Source organism: Rhodamnia argentea, chromosome 11 (genome assembly GCF_020921035.1).
Source record: "Rhodamnia argentea isolate NSW1041297 chromosome 11, ASM2092103v1, whole genome shotgun sequence".
NCBI classification, from domain to species: domain Eukaryota; kingdom Viridiplantae; phylum Streptophyta; class Magnoliopsida; order Myrtales; family Myrtaceae; genus Rhodamnia; species Rhodamnia argentea.
In genome coordinates this window covers 17,259,357-17,278,132 of record NC_063160.1, presented here as the reverse complement: position 1 = coordinate 17,278,132, position 18,776 = coordinate 17,259,357, and the positions used below count along the sequence as shown (strand labels likewise).

At 41.7% G+C, this 18,776-nt stretch overlaps 2 protein-coding genes across 4 annotated transcripts; one reads left to right on the top strand and one right to left on the bottom strand.

Moving 5' to 3' along the window:
* Positions 1-970: 970 nt before the first annotated feature.
* On the top strand, positions 971-3,065 carry LOC115751180 (GDSL esterase/lipase At3g27950). Of its 3 annotated transcripts, none has more exons than XM_030688938.2 (5): positions 971-1,298; positions 1,635-1,835; positions 1,946-2,121; positions 2,191-2,452; positions 2,586-3,065. In XM_030688938.2, the coding sequence occupies exons 1-5, from the start codon at positions 1,058-1,060 to the stop codon at positions 2,834-2,836; spliced, it is 1,131 nt and encodes a 376-aa protein (XP_030544798.2). In that variant the 5' UTR covers positions 971-1,057; the 3' UTR covers positions 2,837-3,065. The 3 variants fall into 3 exon arrangements, with proteins under 3 accessions (XP_030544798.2, XP_030544801.1, XP_030544800.2); XM_030688941.2 differs by having other exon boundaries at positions 2,563-2,808; XM_030688940.2 differs by having other exon boundaries at positions 972-1,298; positions 1,949-2,121.
* Positions 3,066-4,113: 1,048 nt separating this feature from the next.
* Positions 4,114-7,754, bottom strand: LOC115751119 (protein KINESIN LIGHT CHAIN-RELATED 2). Its single transcript, XM_030688844.2, has 3 exons — positions 7,430-7,754; positions 4,998-6,959; positions 4,114-4,605 (listed from the first exon to the last, which is right to left on the bottom strand). Exons 2-3 carry the CDS (start codon positions 6,953-6,955, stop codon positions 4,392-4,394), a joined length of 2,172 nt encoding a protein of 723 aa, XP_030544704.2. The 5' UTR covers positions 6,956-6,959; positions 7,430-7,754; the 3' UTR covers positions 4,114-4,391.
* Between the last annotated feature and the right edge of the window lie 11,022 nt (positions 7,755-18,776).

The following is an 18,776-nucleotide window of genomic DNA, read 5'->3' as shown; positions in this document are numbered from 1 at the left end:
AAATGCTCTCATTTTCTCAAAGAAAGGTCTAAAATGAACTTTGTGTCAAATAAAGACCTGAAGTGCCTTTTTATTTCAAAGAATGGCCCGACTAGGATTTTTTTTGGTCTTTTTACATTTTCCAATTTATTTCCTTTTTTTCTTTTTTCTTTACTTTCTCCTTTTTTTCTTCTTCCCCTCACCCACGGCCGTGGGCTGGGTGGCCTCGCCCGGCCAGGCGAGGGCCGGTCTAGCATCCGCCGGTGAGGGGAGGCCTCGCCAGATCGGGCGAATCAAGCCACCGTTGAATTCCACCCAAATCCGGTCCATCGGTTGTGGTTGCCCGTGTCGGGCGAGGGTCGCCCGCCCATCTCGGTCGAGGGCGACCCTTGTCCGATCTTGGCCGCGGCTAGTGGTGGTGCGTTCGGAGTCAATGGCGTACTAGAGACGGGCGACCTATGTTCCGTCTCGAGGTCCGTTTTTTCGAACTTAGTCTTCCTTTCCTCGCTACCAAAACCACCGCACGGTCTTTGCTCAATGACACTCGGATTCAATCCTCAACTTGGGCGCAAATTTTTACTGGAATTGGACCGGCACTCGACCCAACTGCACTCCCTCTACTTCCCCCCACAGGTCAAGATTCTCTCTATCTCTCTCACACTACAACGTCCCTTTCATCGCCCACGAAGAATTGTAGCCGGGCCTCGCCTAGGCAGGCGTCGGGTGAGGGCGAGAGTCGTCCTTATTTGAAACAAGATTCACTTTAGGCTTTTATTTGAAAAAATAAGGACACTAGAAGCCTCTTTTTTTTTTTTTTTTTTTTCATATTTTAGTGCAAAAGTATGCCACGGCAATTTCGGTTGCATCCCTTGTTATTTATTTATTTGTTGTGTTTTGGCTGCACAGTACTGCATGAGCCAGCCACCGCTCGGCGATGTACGGAAGACTGTCCAACTGTCAAACATCATTATCGTCATCTTCATTTTCCTCCACGTCGTTGCACTCCCAGCCTCTCTCTGTATACCAAAAGCAAGTGCCATTGTCGAGCTTCTCCTTCCCTCGTGACTCGCCGTCCGATATGTACTCTTCAGTCACACTTCCTTTCCTCTGCTTAGTGCTGATCCAGCTGCTAGGTGCTCTCGGCGGCGGCGGACCGACGGGATGCGGGTTCTCGGCGATTTTCAACTTCGGGGACTCGAACTCGGACACCGGAGCGATATCCGCCGCGCTTTCCGAGGTCGCTGCGCCCAACGGCGAGACCTTCTTCGGACATCCTTCCGGGAGGTTCTGCGATGGCCGCCTCATCATCGATTTCATCGGTGAGTCGGCAAAAATGGTGAACGTAGACCGGTTAGTTCTATGGTGCATCCTTCCGGATCCTTTCCGTCCTTTTCTTTTTTAACTGTTAGTTTTACCAGACCAGACTCTTGGCAGTCCAACGATTGATGAAGTCTTGTCGGTCATTTGATCTTTTATCCAAATCGGCCCTGCCTTACATTCAGTTACCACTTCTTTAATATGCTACAGAGGTGTATAATCAAAAGCCGCCATTTCACGTCCTGAGCTTGTGGTTGATAATTCGGAATTACTCCTATAAAAAATCTTTCTTACCTTCTGCATTCGAACTCTACGTCCGGTGATACTGTTTTGTGCAGCTGAAGATCTTAAATTGCCATATCTGAGTGCGTATCTAGACTCGATCGAAACAAATTTTAGACACGGTGCAAACTTTGCGACTGGCGGCTCATCCATTCGGCCTGGTGGCTACAGTCCGTTCCATCTTGGCATCCAAATATCGCAGTTCATGAGGTTCAAATCTCGCGTCACTGACATTTATAATCGGCTCAATGTGTCCAGTGAGTTTCTGTCGTAGACCTCTCTGCATATAGTTCGGCTTACGCGAGACCACATGTCGGTTTGGCTCTGTAATATTATTAATAGTGACTCTGAATTGGAATTTGGACAGCAGAGAAGACCTCGGCATTCGGTTACAGAATGCCCAGGCCTCACGACTTCTCGAAGGCTCTTTACACTTTCGACATAGGACAGAATGATCTTGCATACGGCTTTCAACATTCGGCGGTGGAGCAAGTCATAGCCTCCATTCCTGATATTTTGAGCCAGTTCTCTCAGGCAGTGCGTGTAAGCGACAGACTCGCTCAATAAATACCGGAAGTTTTTAAAATTCTGACACTTAGCTTTATGTCACAGCAACTCTATGAGGAAGGGGCCAGAGTGTTCTGGGTACATAACACCGGTCCCATCGGGTGCTTGCCGTACTCTATCATATATGACAACTCTAGTCTGGATCAGAATGGATGTGTAAGGCCTCAAAATGAGGTGGCTCAAGACTTCAACAAGCAGCTCAAGGACAGGATTCTACAGCTAAGAGCACAGCTTTCGGCGGCTGTGTTCACATACGTTGATGTGTATTCAGCGAAATATTCTTTGATTAGTGAAGCAAAGGATCAAGGTAATTGCACTCTTCTTTTCTCTTGCCTATTGAATAGGAATAAAGTTCGGATGGTCTTTGAGGCTGTCCCGGCATTAGTTCAGTGAAATGCAACTTGTGATCCAAATCAGATGTTTGCGGCAATGTGGTGCAGGTTTCGTTGATCCGTCTAGCTTCTGCTGCGGCAGTTACTATGGCTACCATATTGATTGTGGCAAGAAAGCTATAGTAAATGGAACCGTGTACGGAAATCCATGTGAGGATCCATCGAAGCACATAAGTTGGGATGGCATACACTACTCGGAGGCGGCCAACAAATGGGTCGCGAGCCGAATACTCGGTGGCTCTTTCTCTTACCCTGCAGTTCCAATTAGGAAGTCTTGTCATGCTTCAAAGAATCCATGACCACAAGTGGGTGGAGAACCAGCTTTAGTATATTAGGAGTTACCATACAGGATACATCCCAGCAGTATTTTACTTTTGGATATGACATGCTAGAGTTGGAATGTAGTTATTCCTCAGAGATGCTTATATGTGAAGTTTATTTGTGTTTAATCATGTATTCCGTGAGGTCACAACGTAGTTATTGGATTTAGAACAGCATAATTATTTGGGTTTATCTTCCCTGAAATCTCATGAATGTATGCCAACGAAACAGTTCAGAAGCCACTACCTTTGATTTGTTGCAGTCAAATACTTCGTAAGCCCAGAGAGATGGACGACATAGATAGTCCATTAAAAGTCTAATGGCTGTCATGTTTGCTGCAACAGGTCTTTGAGTGGCAAGCATATGGAGTCTGAGTGACCAATTCCTACGACATCTTATCCACGAGTTCTTAGCGGTGGCCTGTAACGTCGGTTCTCCTCTTTCCGCACATAACGGATATTCCAAATACATTTGAAAGCACTCTGAAGGGGATTGAATGTGCAAAGACATGCTATCTCTGTTAGTGCTTATGTGAGAAAACTAAAATCAGCATTGAGTGATGTTATCTTATTTCTTGATGCTGCCACTGAACATGTGGAAAAATTGGTCGATGTCTCGAGCATGTCACTAGAAACAAACACGGTCTCTCTGAGAGATTTTGAAGCCAACTGAGATTTTCATATTACCTGATGTCTTCATAATTCTTGTAGGAACTCTTCGGAAACCTCTATCGGAAGAGGCGGGGCACTATTTTTTTCTGGTACTTACTCTTATTGTCTCAACTGTTTCGAAATTTACCAGTGCTCTTTCCATTGTACCAACACAGAGCAATATTCCATCTTTTGGGTGACGGAATACTAGAATTTCCCTTCAAGCTCTGGATTGTAGTGCTAGTCAAGTCAATTACTACATATCGGCATTGCTGATTAAAGTCTTTGAGTGGAACTCCATTACAGCTCGTCCGCCATCGCACATGCATCTGAGTATATTATCGCCTTTCAAGCTGCCAAAAACAGTCTGTTTTGATATGATGTTCCTCAGCTTTAAGGTCTAAAAGCTCAGGTAATTGCCCTCTGAGCAGAATGATGGTTAAAACATAATCCACCAGGTACATAGATTTTTACTCTTGCTATGAATGAAAATCGTAAGCTTTAGGAACATAGGCCAGGAATAAGAAATCTAGTGTAGAGCCACTTGACAGTTGGTTTGCTTAGAGTAGAAACTTAGTGAAGTTGCTGCTAACAGTTTGGTGTAGCAAGAAGAGAAAATGATGCATTACCACTCTTCAATCCACACTTCTCATATACAAATAGGAATGAGTCAATGACGTGGACTTGACTTAGCTCCCCAGACATCATGTACATTAATGTTTAAAGCACACTAAAAATCCAATATCCACAGGTAAAACCGGAATAGTTTGCTGCTGTGCCGTTTATTCATCCAATTTCGCCAGCACGGACCTCACAAAGGAACCGTCCACCTAATCCTCCGTAAACTATATGATACACGCAGTCATATTCGAACACTCAACTGTTATAGTACTCTGATTCCATCTTCTTTTATGGTGTCGGTACTGGCGTCGAGTAAGGTTTCTAATCGCCTGGATTTCCTGTTCCTGACCTTGCCTGCTGCTTTCAGAAGCTCAGATAACCTCTGCCTTTCATCTTCCACATCAGGGTTTGCCGTTCCGAGTTTCTCTTCCCTCATTCCCACAACATACTCCAAAATCTGGATTGCGTCGTCCGACCTTATATGTGGCATAAGGAAAGCGAATGAAATGACATAAAGCTAAAGGGAGAACGAAATGAACACTCTTTGCTTCATGTTAAAGAATCATCGGAATCGGTAAGCTACGAGCATATAGTACTTAGTTACTTCCATTCATAAATAAAAACTGCTTTGAAGCTTGGTGTTACTGTCAGCTCTGGTGATGAAATTCTATTAAAATTGTCCTGCCAAAGTGTTGAAATCCGAGCTTCCACTTCACAAGGCACAAAATTATCAACTAAAGAAGGAAGAACTCAAGATAACTAAGACCAACCATAATAGAAAGAATAAAATTACATATATGATGCAAAGTATGGGAAAGTGACCTTACTCTGCTAGTAATTAACAGTAGGAAACGTAAATAATTTGTACCTGCCCATCGCGTCGTACGTGCCGGCTAAATTGCTGTAGACACCTAAGGTATCTGGGTGATAGGGCCCGTATTCCTTCTCCATGATATCCCTCGCTTCTTCGAACAATTCCGCGGCCTCATTTAGGGCATAGCACTGGACGCAGGCGAGGCCAAGTTGGTTCACAGAAATTCCAAACAGAGCGGATTTTTTCTCACCGCTGGCACGGAACTTTGAAACGGCTGCCTTCAGGGTGTTGTAGGAATCAGAATAGTTCCCCATCATGTAGTACATGACTCCCATCTGGGCCTCTATTCCTGCAACTGTACTCTGCTTTCCTGGGGCATTCCCATATATTCTCAAAGCCTTCCTGAGTAACTTCAGCGCCCGCTCCAATTCATTCATGGATTGATGGATGGCAGACACATCGATCAACCCATTTGCTATCTCATCCAAGGGTATCCCGGGATTGGGTTTCAGGTAAATTTTCAGCGCGTTCTCGCAATAAGATTTGGACTCCCTAAGCTTCCCTATCTTGTTGTACAAGTCAGCTAATCGGACGAAAACTGAAGCCACTGATGGATGATTCTCCCCTTTGGTCAACTTGAACACCGCAAGTGCCTTCTGATATGCAAATATCGCCTCATCATACCGAGCCAAAGATAAATATGCATCTCCTATGCCACAATCTATCAGAGCCACTTCTGTTTCCTGGCCCTTGGAAGCCATGGCCATGCTTGCTAGGACATATTGCTCGAGGGCAGATTCATAATCTCCTTTCGAATCGCAAATTAGTCCCATGAGTTTCCGGTCGGCTGCTTCCTCAAGAGAAGCAGCAGGTGACCCATTTTCCCTGTGGAGGTCAAGAGCCATTTGGCAAAGTTTCTCAGCCTCATCAAACTGCAATGCCTGAACATGAGCCTCAGCCAGGTACCTACATGTCTCGCCCACTCGCGGGTCGGTTTCGCCTAAAACTTGCTTCTGTATCTCCAAACCTGCAGTGTAACACAAGATTGAGTTCTCGATCTGTCCCAGCATTGCGTAAGTGTCACCCAACTGCATACACCCAGCGAATTTTGCAAGTGCATGTGATTCGCCTTCCTCCAATACCGGTATTTCAATCGAGCGTTCAAGAATGGGAATTGCTTCACAAAACTGACTTAAGTTGCAGTATATTCCTGCCAAAACATGCAAGCACATGACAAAATCTAGATCGGATTTCCCGTTCGAACATTTTTCGTACGACTTCATTGCTCGAAGAGCCACTTCCAGGGCTCTCTGTGGATTTTCTCCTGCACACATCATGTCTTTTGCCTGTTTCAGCAAGAAAGGTCCAAGGTCAGGGCTATCTAGTCCTGTATCAGTGGAATCACCGACTCCTTGTTGGGATCTTGCTGCAATTGCAGCAAGATTTCGTTGCTTCGTCGCGAAGGAAGTGGGATTTGGTTTTCTAGTACTTTTCTGGCTAATCTTGCCTCTTGGAGGTTTCCCCTCAGAAGCGTGTCTCTTCGTGGCGCATTTCAGTGGTTTCTGCTTCGGGGTTCCTTTTGGGTTCTTGGTGAACTCACTCCCATTGATTGGAGCGGAGTCACTGCCACTAGAATTGCTTCGGTCACCCTCTTCTTTCTTCTCGGTCACGACCTCTTTCATAATTTCTAATGCTCTGAAATCACCGACGAGATGACAGAGCTCTGAATCAATCCGAGACTCCTCTCCGTACGACAGAAAGCTGGGCCCTGAGGGGGACCGATCGGAGCTCTGCATCTCACATACATTGTAATAAAGTTGCTCGATCGAGGTGTCCACCACACCATCCAGGGCTAGATCATCGGAATCGCTATGAGGACTAGGGGTGTGCGGACTCAGTGGACTTCTCGGAGAAAATTGTTGGGCGGAGTTCTCCTTGAAGAATGACTGATCTCCACCAGAATCATCAATTCTGTAATCTCCCATTGATTCATACATGACTAGTCCAGGCATTTCACTGAAAAATGTCACATCCATTTTCTTATTAAAACATGATCATGCACCCAATGCCGACAAACTAGATGCCGGGACTAATTGCTCGATAGCGATTCATGATCCAAAAGGAGAAAGTATAGGCAATCATAATATCCTCTAAAGTAGAAGAGGGCACGGAAAGGTGAAGCCTACTTATAAGTTATAACGGTGCCATCCATCCATTATGTGAGGTGTCGAGAGACAATGTTATTTCAGTGCTTCACACGAAACTTTGACTCTGCAGAACTCACAGTTCCAGAACATCACAAGAATGAGCAGAGACATCGCAATAGGACGTCGAACTCTGCAATCAAATTGCAAAGAACAACAAACAACATGACAGAAGCAAGTCACACGACTTCATGGATGCAACTTCGAGCCGATTGGCAAATTGTTCAATCAGAAAGCAATCTATGAACTGGAACAGAGAATGCAGGAGCAGGGGAGACATACCTTAAAGTGGTATAATGACCAGTAGGGAGAGACCCAGTTGAGGAATCTTCAGCAGCAGGCAGAAAGATGGAAGTAGAGAAACAGGGTGAGGACTTCCATACTTTATAGCCTCTTCAGTTCAGAGACAGAGCAATGAGAAGACAGAGGAAAGAAACCCTCTGGCTTTCTCATAACGGTAAGGGCAAAATTGGGAAAATGGGGAGCAGGATAATGGGAGGAGACATGTCAATACAGGTAAGTCAATGTGCAGGTGTGGGGTTGCAGCGCGTTGGAATGTCTGAGGTTGAAGCCATAAGGAAGGTGACTCCTCTCCTACCTTCTTTCTCTCTCTCTCTCTCTCTCTCTTCTCTGTGGAGCTGGTAACAAGCAAGTAATTCTTGTCTTTGCTATGAATTATGACAAAGTTCGCGCAATTAACGGCTCTTCAAAGAATTGACAGTTGACCTTTTTTTTTTCTTTTCAGTAAGTTATGAAAAAGAGGCGATCGGTTGAGACGGCCAAAAGGACATTGCTTGTCTAGGTGAATTGCTCGAAAACCAGAACCAGGCATAAGATCAAAGCAACATCGATTGTCGTTTCCTATGAAACGCATGTCAAATATCACCCATTTCGAACTATTCTGATGTACAGCATAGTTGAGCGTATTGCTGTATAGTTTAGAACAGAACAAGTACAGCTCGTATAAGATTAGGCAGCGAAGAAAGATATGTAATGCATTGTCGCTCATAACATAGATGAAACTTATTGGCATATGTCATGGAGGTTGTAGCGGTAATGATATCTTTACAAGGTGACAACATTCATATTTAGATTTTGATTTCTTTCTCGCACAGTGTCTTTGAAGCAGGGATACGCCACCGACAAGTCAGCATGTGTATATATTATTTAAATGTTCACTTATATAGTCTGTCATTTATCGGGCCCACTTCTCCGAAATCTCTCATAGGCCTTAAAAGTAGAAATAGTAAGTGGGCCCAAAATGCACATCCTGTGAATTGCCTTTAACAAAAGGGAGTAAAAGATGAAGGACGGGTCAGACTAGTGGGCCTCACAATTTTATTCTTAGAGGAGCGGTATGATGTGTCAACTTTAGTGCTTTTGGATTTGTGCATTGATAGATAAAATATGGCGATAAGTGCTTTGAAAAATGATTTAAGAACTCGGTTGGCGACCCTATTGCTTAAGAAACCTAATGTCAGTCGAAAGTTCTGTGAAGACAAGTTTTATTTTTCAATCTTTTGGAATCGATTAATCACCCGGTTACAAGTATGCAATTATTGAATGGGTGGCATGGATCATTCCATTTATTTGATTAGTAGCATATTCATGTGTGTGATTGGCGGACAATGCACCGGGTTTCAGGAACAAGCTCGGCTAGGTACTCTTAACGGTATCTAAATCATCCATGTCGACTTACGCCTCTAGAGAATCGAGAGATAAGCTACTCGGCCTATAATTTAGGTCGTATGACTACTTGTAGAATGATAAACTCCATAGATTAGATAGATTAGCCGAGCACTCTAAAAGTCTCCATCGGCAATGATGGAAAAGCAAAAGGTCAAACTTTCCTCCCCCGGAACACTACCTAACGTTGGATAAAGGAAAACCCCGACGATTAACCAAATCATTTCCACCTTTTATGCTCCCCTAAAAATGATTGCGCACGACATGATTAGAGGCTATCTTTCGGTCTTGAATGAAATAACGAAGAGTCTGGGGGGAAGAATCTAAGGATGCTCGTGGGACAAGATGAGGGCAAAGATCGAATGATTGTGGATGGTGGGTCATCGAGCACCATCACAACCACAGCATATTCTCATGGTGCACCTAGCTTCTGTAAAACAACCCCCCCTTTCTCTTAAATGAGCTGATCAAAAGAGGACCCTTGATCAAGTCCAAATCCAAATTATAATCAAGAGAAAACCCATGAATGCGTTGGTCACATGACTCACAAAGGTATATGATCTGGTGTCAGATATGAGATTTTTCTGAAATCTTGAATTGGAGGAGCATCAAAGTTGGTCCGACCACCATCTTGAATTGGAGGAGCACTCTTTCTCAAAAGGTAGTGTTGAATCCGGGTGACTTATCCGGTGGCACGTGGTGGCTAGCAGTTTGCCCCGGTTTACCCCCCGGCTGCCGGCCGTCCGGGGGTTCCCCGGATCATAAAAAAAAAGTTGGTCCGGGTTGGCCTGGCCAGTACCAACCCTTTATTCTCTTTGTCCATAAAGCACCCAAGAGCCGAAAGTGACGCATTCAATCCACATAACGTTTTACTTGCACCTCAACGCGTTTACCATAAGCTCAATGTACTGGTTTGCTTGCACGTCGGATTACCGGCATGCTCTCTTGAATGTGCATCGCCAAGTTGGTTAGCTCGACCTTAGCGCACGCGAGGCAAATGAGGAGTGTGAAGATTCGAAGACAGTAATGTCAACGGCTTGATTAAGCGACTTAGAAGAAACTTCAGCGACCAATCGCATGGATACGACGGAGAAATAGTCTTGTTGTTGTGACCCCTTGCCTCCCAGAAAATAGCCTTGCCCACCATTAATAGATACAGAGTGCATTATCTTTCATTTATTGGGAAGGCTTTGTTAGGATTAGGCGCACAAAGCACAACGAAGTAAATAGTAAAAGTGAGAAAAATAAATCAAGACACGAGATTTTATCCTTATTTCACCCATTAACTAGGGTTACATTCAACAAGAGATTTCACTATAATTAGCATCTCCCATCTCTTTATGATTATAACTCTCAATTATAAGAGAAAGCAATTGCATATAATAGGAGCTATTCACGAGCTTAAGCTCAAATTACCAATAAACTACAGACTCAAACTATAAAAGCTCATATGACATCCATAGGGCGCTTTCCTATCGATGGGAAGTAGGGAACCACACTCCAAAAGGTTCTTGGTTATGTGCTTATATACGACAGGAAATGGGCAAGGGGCTTTTATCTTCCATCTAGCAATTAGACATGGTTAACGAGGAAAAATGCAGTCAATATGTAGTCTTACTTTACTACATCATCATCAAGGGATCTTCAACAGATTAATCTGGTAAATAATTACTTTAGCTGGGCCTAGCTCCACCACATAGCCTTGTCCACACCGTATCTGGCAAAATTAGCTAGGCCTAGCTCCACCAAATCAATCATTTGGGTTGGTCGTTTCCATTTATTCAAATTCTATATCCTGCTACCAAAGTGGAGGAGGGGAATCGATCATTTGATTTGTCTCATGTAGGAACAACCCCAGGACAAAGATCAAATGCTTTCCTGACGTTTCTAGCGCCACATACAGTCGCGGGGTATATACTTAGCAACCACGAAAAACTACTAAAAGGTCATTGGCACTTGCAAGTTTTTTTGGTGAACTGAGCTATTCAACATGGATTTGGTTGCTGTTTCCCAAAGGAAATTCAGGCGAAGCAATTGCATAATTGACGTCGAAGCCCAATCTAAGAAAGCGATGCCGCAACTTATGAAGTTTGTTTCATTTGTTACGTGAATAATTTGATATATGAAGGGGGATAAAAAAAAAAAAAAATGTATGCGGTTGTTGAAACATGTCAAGACAAAAAATAGTTTTAGTCAAGCATCAACGTCAACTGCTCCACTGACCAGGCGATGAAGGGTCGATTCATTTTGTTCTCATTAGCTGTCTCTCGACTCCCTGTTTTCGTGAGTCAATATCCACATGATTCTATCTGTACATAGGCAAAAATCGTGGCTGGTCGAGCTCTGGTGCACCGATGAGACGATGAAGTGCTGCAATTCAACCTTTGTGGGGGGGCTCATGTGTTGGGCCTCCCTCCCTTTTCGTTTTGGATTTGTGTTTTGGGCAACTGTTGTTGATGTGTAGTTTTAGGAATCCACCAGTTTCCATTTCATTGATGCACCTATCTATGTAAATGGAACTGTGCCTAGTATTGATCGCGGACGAGTCTAGGATCCATTGAAGGGATAATCTGGAACGAGTTTTCGTAGTTGGTAGATTTTGAAACTTCTATTGATGTTGGTAAAAAAGGAATGACTGGTAACATGATTGTAAAATGAACTTGGTAGTAGAAGAAGCCTTGAATATTAGAGCTATGCCTATTAGTCCAAGAGCAGGTGATGCGAAAACTCATATAGTCCCATACACAAATTGGGCTTTTTCTGGAAAGACTGGGCATGGGTTTATCCAGAGAAGGAAAGATAGAAGCAGCCCATGCTTGTTGAAAAGGAGCATGGTTCCAGGACAAGCCAATGAAGTAGCCAATTGGCTGGTAGTCAATGCTAAAAGGAAGATGTGCGAATCAAGTAAGGGGCAAGTGTCAAGGGTCAATAGATCTTTGGCTGCAAGACAGCCCGTGCAGCGCCTGATGAGCCGAGAACACCACGTCGGCCTTCCTTCTAAGGTTCTTGTTCTTATGAACAGTACAACGAATCAAATTTACGTATTGGATTGTGCCACGCTAGCTTAGCTCAAGCATTTAGTCCCTTGAATGAGACATGAAGAACACTTGGGCACAACCACTGATTTCGGCCTACCATGGCCTCACAAGAAAACGTCATCGCTTCTCAATTAGTTTGTGCATGGAAGGCCAACCCTACGTTTAGAATTCTTCAAAGCTATAGTCATTCTAACCGAGAACTCCTAGTAGAAACACCCTAATGTCACTCCTACGAACAAGTTGTATCTTCCCTTTTGCATCACTCATTCGTTACCCCAACACCGCAAAGCTCTACTCACAAGGGTACGTGAGTATGAGAGAATCGATGCTGAGAGAATTCGATGCATGACACAAGCATGACCAACAAGGGTTACTTCTTCATAACTTAGGAACCTAGTCGAGATCCATCGTGTGTATAAGTCTAACTTTGAGTACAGTATATGCCAGGAAGCTGTCAAATTCCTTTTCTTGCCCTAAGAGTGAAAACCGCCCTCATTCACAAGCCTTCTAATGCACTTAGAGTTGGACAACTTGGAATTGGCTGAAATTTGGTTAGCTGCATGGAAACGAATCCCCGATCAAAACACGCGGCTTTATCATAAACGACGTTTTTTTTTTTTTTTTTTTGCATTTCGGAGTCGTTTTGATGGGTTTTTAGGCATTTTTTGTAATGCCAATGGCGTTTTCGTAATTTTGTGTTTCCTATTTTAATTAGGGTTAACATCGTATAAAATGGTGTTTAAGACTCCTAGTGAAAAGCAACTTTTGACATTATATTGATTTTGATAATCGTAATTGAGAAAACAAATTATTTCCCTTTTCAATTCCAAATTTCTATTGCCTTTCAGCATTACCCGTAAGAAAATCTAAAGACTAAATGTTCCGATTATATGTTATCAAACAAAATCACGTATAATCAAAATCAAATGCGGAAACGTAAGAAATTTTTACTTACCTCCAGCCATTGATGAAGATGATTGACAAATCGAAATTTGCGGAGCGTTGAACGATTGAAAACGGGTGCTTTAGTCGGTTTACAACCTTTGAATAACTCAAAAGGCGTCTTTGGGACAGCTTTAGTCGGTACTCTGTTTAATATGTACACTGTCGTCTTAAGAGTTTCAGTCCATAAGGACTTAAGAAGTTAGGAGTTGGTAAGCATACTCCACACCATGTTCAATAAAGTTCGATTTCTTCTTTTTGCTACATCTTTTTGATTCGGAGACCTAGGCATGGTGCATTGGGCAACTATCCCATGTTCTTGAAAAAACTTCACAAATGGACTAGGTGCTTGTCCATCTTCGGTGTATCTACTATAATATTCTCCACCTCTGTTTGATCTCACTATCTTAATTTGCTTACCACATTGTTTCTCTACTTCAACTTGAAACACCTTAAAGGCGTTTAAGGTTTCGTGCTTATTATGAAGCAAGTAGAGATACATGAAATGTGAATAATCATCTATGAAGGTGATGAAATACTTCTGACCATATAAGTCTATATCCGGATAACGGATGTTTGTATGTATGATTTCTAATATTTCTGAGCTCCTCTTGGCACCTTTCTTTGACTTGTTAGTATGCTTTCCTTTTATGTAGTCCATGCAAGTATCATGATCAGTAAAATCCAAAGTAATACTCCATCTATAAAAGTTCGTGGTTCAAAAAAAAAAAAATTTTTATTTTTAAAAAAAAACCAAATTTTCCTAAAAAAAAACCCCAACCCCCCAAAAAATCCCTCCCAAATTTTTTTTTTTTAGAAAAAAAAACATATTTAACTCCATCATTTACTAATCGTTTAATTCTATCTATGGAGATATGTCCCAATCTCCAGTGCCACAACATGGAGGAATCTTAATTCACAACACATCGTTTTATGCCAATGTTATCGTGAACATGCATCGTATTATAAAATGCATTGTCTTGAAAATTAATTTGAAAAAGACTATCGGACAGAATACCATTGCCAACAATTTCAGATTTCTATGACAAAATGAAGGTCGAGTCCGAAAAGTTAAAGGAGTAACCAAATGGTAATAATCTTGAAACAAAAATCAAATTTCTAGAGAAACTTGGTACATAAAAGGTCATTTTCAAATTCAAAACAAAGCCATTACTGAGAACTAACTTGCATGTCCCAATAGCTTTTACATGTGAACGCATCTTATTTTCAAAGTAGATGCATTGTTCACTTCTCATTGGTTTCTTGTGGTTTTGAAAACCCCGCAAGGAATTCAAAATATGGATTGTAAATCTAGAATCAATCCACCAAGTGTTTTGACTCACATAAATTATATTAGATTCATAACAAATATATGAGGTTAGATTACATTTCTTCTCGAGCCAGGCCTTAAATTTCTGATAATCCTTTTTTATATGCCATATCCTTTTACGGAAGAAGCATTTGAATTCATTCTTAATGTTAGCTTCGGAAGGTATTTTACACTTTCCTTTTTGCTTGCCTTGTCTCTTAAATTGTCCTTGTGTCGTCAAATAAACACTATCTCCCATTCCAAAAGCAACCTATCTTTCTCTTGAATACACATGGTCATGAGTTTATTAATTAACCACTTGTCCTTATATGTGTTATAAAATATCTTAAAAGGTGCATACTATTGGGGAAGAGTATTAAGGATGTAGTACATAAGAAAGGATTTAGATATATCAACCTCAAGATTCTTTAGTTGAGCCACTATGTCCCTCATCTTCATAATGTGCTCACGCACACTTTCTAACACGCGTGAGCTTCAACGATGAAAACTTCATAGTCAAGGTCATGGCATGCGCCCTTTCTAAAGTCTCAAATTGCACACCAATGGTATCCAACAAAGCCTCAACATTGTTATGCTGAGAGATCAAACTACGTATACTTGGAGATATTTTTGTCCTTATGAACATCGCACTAAGGCAATTAGATTGTTCCCAATGTTCATAAAGGGCTATCTCGGTTGCGGTGCTCGTATCAGTAGGAGCATGTAGTCCATCTTTCCTTATAGCATAGTCAATGTCCATGCACCCCAATTGAAGAAAGATTAACTCCTTCCAAATTTTGTAGTTTTCACCATTCAGCACGGGAACATCATTCTTAAATTCAGAAAAATTCATAAGTGATAAAACTGCATAATAAATAAAATAAACATGCTTACGTCACAATATTTGAGGCAAATTCACTTAATTCATGTTTTACCAATGCAAAACATGCCATATAATATGAATTGAATAACATCAAAAACTATATGTGAGCTAATTTTCTAATTTAAATAGATTTATAATAGCTGTATGATGAAACTATCATATTATATTCCTTTTTCCTAATCCTTGTGGGGAAATTAAGAAAAATAATATGGTATTTCAACCTAATTAATCATATTAATAAAATAAAAATTTATGTGGGATAAAATTCATTAAATTAATATAATTAATTACAAGTAGATGTTTTAACTATATGTAATCTAGAGGCTTTTAATATATAATTTCAATTAATTAGAGTTGTTGTAGCTAAACTCTAACTAATAAAAAAAAATATACAGATCACTAGACATTTAATGTCATGCAAATATACTTTACTGCATATAAGGGAAAATTTGTAAATTTATGTGGGCATGAACTAAATTATAAATTGACTGAATGGGTAAAAATTGTAAATAAACTAAATTGGGGTTAAAACTGTAAAATCTGGCTCAATTATGAGGCAAAATAGTAAAACTATTCGGCAAATGGCAGAACCGTAATAAATAACTCCTTCTTTTTCTTTTTTTTTTTTAAGTGAGGGGAAGTTCTGCCGCACGTGGGGCGTGCCCCACGTTTTCCAATGCAGCGCAGGCTACTCCCCTCTTCCCCCATAATGATGATTCCTCATTTTTTTTTTAAATCGTTGAAGGCAGGTTCTCCAACTTGGGCGCGTGCGCGATGATGCCCTCAACAGGCGCGTGTCATGCACACGCCCCATCTTCTTCCTCAGCTCGCGACGGTTTTGGTCGCGCACACATTACAGCCCAAATTCACCGTTTTTCCTTATATCCGCTGCGAATTCAACCGGCCGATTCTACTCTGACAACCCACCATAAACCGAATTAATTGGTGGGTTTTATACAAAATTCTGATGCGACCACATAGGTCCAAGAATCGACCAAAACGGTAAAGAATTTTTCCTGGAATCGAGCGATAATGGCTAGAATGCAAAACCCTACCGCGAACTTCCATCGTCAAATTCACCTCCGGCGAACAGAAAAATGCTGAGAAACCTCAGGGCTTTTGTTCCCCATGATGAGGCGACCCTAACGATCCGAATTCTGGCCTTGATTCGCCGGAATTTGGCCGGAATCGGCAGAAAAATTTTTGCCGGCCAGAATACCCCAAAATACCGATTTACCCATAAATACCCACGAAAATCAACCCTCAATAATTCAACAATTCATCAAGGCAGAGAAACAACCTTGCTCGGATACCAAATGTAAGAAAATCTAAAGGCTGAATGTCCTGATTATATGTTGTCAAACAAAATCAAGAATAATCGGAACCGAATGTGGAAACGTAAGGAATCTTTACTTACCTCCAGCCATTGATGAGCACGATTGACAAATCGGAATTCGTGGAGTGTTGAATGATCGAAAACGGGTGCTTCTAACCAATTGTCCTTTCTATGCACACTTTACGATAGAGGGTTTGACTTAGATAATCCTTTCAAATTCTCCCCTTCGCCCCCTTTCGGATAACGTCGTCCACATTATCATAACTTTTGGGTGTCGTGACTCTTGGGCGAGAACAATTATCACTCTAGTTAATGTAATCAATAAAACTTTAATGAAATCAAATGTGGGATCACATTATCTATACAATATTATCACATTACCTTCTTTCTTAAGTAGGATTAGGATGTGCAAACGACAATGATGAGACGAGTAAGGGGCATCATGGTTGTTCAAAAAACGTCAAAGGTGTCAATTCGGATAAAGGAAAAACATAGCATGAACATTCCCCCAAGAGAGTCCCAAACGCATCTAGTTGTTTCTCATCTTTCAAAGGTTCGGTCTCTCTTTGCCCTTTGACTTCTCATGTGGTTTTAACAGACATGTCTGCTTTTTTGGGATGGACCAAAAAATGATGGCCTCATCGTATCTCCATGGCCCCTCAAGGATACGAAGAAAAGAACCAGGCAGTGCACAATGTGCGGGAGAATCTCTCTCTCTCTCTCTCTCTCATCTGCATGAAGAAGAAGCAGAATGAGATGGAAAAAGAGGCAGGGGTATGGACCGCGACCTCACATTCATGGGCTAAAAGTGTATGTCCGACATCGCCAATTGCGATAAGATCCGCTTTGGTCAACTACTTGGAGAGCTCTATCACTGATGCTATGGAGTTATGAGAGACAACACCATGTTACAGAAGCACATATCTATAAATCTCTCAGCTCATGAAATGCATATGGGAAGACAGAGAGTGCTTGAACACATTCAACAATTACTAGATTGTTTACCCGCCAGTTCTCTCGACATCTTGAGAGACATATGATTGCCCATAGTGAGAAATTAATTAGGGCATCGCTGCTTTGTAACTTGTTTTAGATCCGATACTCTCCCGTCTCTCCTCGGTTTTGCAGAACAGCTCTAATTTACCAAACCAACGATTTCGTTCCGGGGCTATAAACGCGAGTTTCCATCTAGGCAAAGCAAGTCTCTAACTTTCTAAACTACGCTCAAAAACCTTTTTTTTTTTTTTTCAGAACGGAACATTGCTTGGAGTCATGCATGCCACCAAAAGCAAAGCTCCGTGCGGCAGGAAGCTAGGTCAGTTATTATCTCGCCCGGCGCATTCTGTTGCTGACTAGCGTAGATATGAAAAGGATACTCATGCTCAAGAAAAAGGGTTCTTGTGGTTATCCGCACACCATAGAAAAAGGCTGTCCATTTACCTTGGGCAGGTTTGACATCTTGAAACCTAAAGAAATGACCAGAAAAGAAGAACTTAGTGGGTGTGATGGATGGCTATGGAGCCATGCAGAGCAGAGCCGTGGTTGTGGACCAGAATGCCTTAGGGGAAAAAAAATTGATTCTTCAAATTTGATCCCCCCTTTTTTTGGGGGGGTTGAAACTTTGGGCCATGTCCTCCTCGTTGGCATAACTTGTCCTTTGCGGGTATCTTCAAAGCAAGAGAATCCAGCTAGACCCACCCCCAGTCAAAAAGAAGTCTTTGCTGACATTCCCCATGTTTCAAAAGTCAAAAAAGTCTTTTTCGACGTTTGATGAAGGTGTGTAATTACTGTCTAACTAATCAAAATTAAGCTATGAAAGACTATAGTATAGCCGTGGTGACTTCATTAAAAAGATCATGTTTCGTGTTAGGTTATTTTAAGATTAAATCAGGCCTTCATATGATAGCTTAAACTTTTAAAACAGTTTGCACCGATCCCTTCAAAATCTCACAAAGCATTAGAGCAGAAGATCACGAGTTCAAATTCTTTCAGACCCTTATTTGTCTCCTTCCAATGAACTATTTCCATATTTAGTACTAGGCAAAATGACCGGACTAAGCGCGAGGAGGAATGTTAGAGTAAATAGATTTTAAATCATGACTTCCTCCAATAACTTAAGTTTTTAGAACAGTTGATAGTGGTATAATAAAATCTCACATTTTGCACTATATATTTTCCTATTGCGGTAGAGTCTATAAGACATTGCCATCCGATGAGTTTACTGAGATTTTGTCTTCGGTGATGCGAGCAAAGAATCTAAAACTGGAAATTGCTAAACAATGCGATAGAGAAAAGATAAGTTGCTGTACACCATAAGGGGTTATAAGAGATAACCTTATCCGCTGTATGTTGGCTTTTGCGTAAACTTTTGTTTATCTTATCTCAAGCTTTTGCCTGTCCGAATTAGTCGGACCGTTATGTCTTGTCGGTTTAAT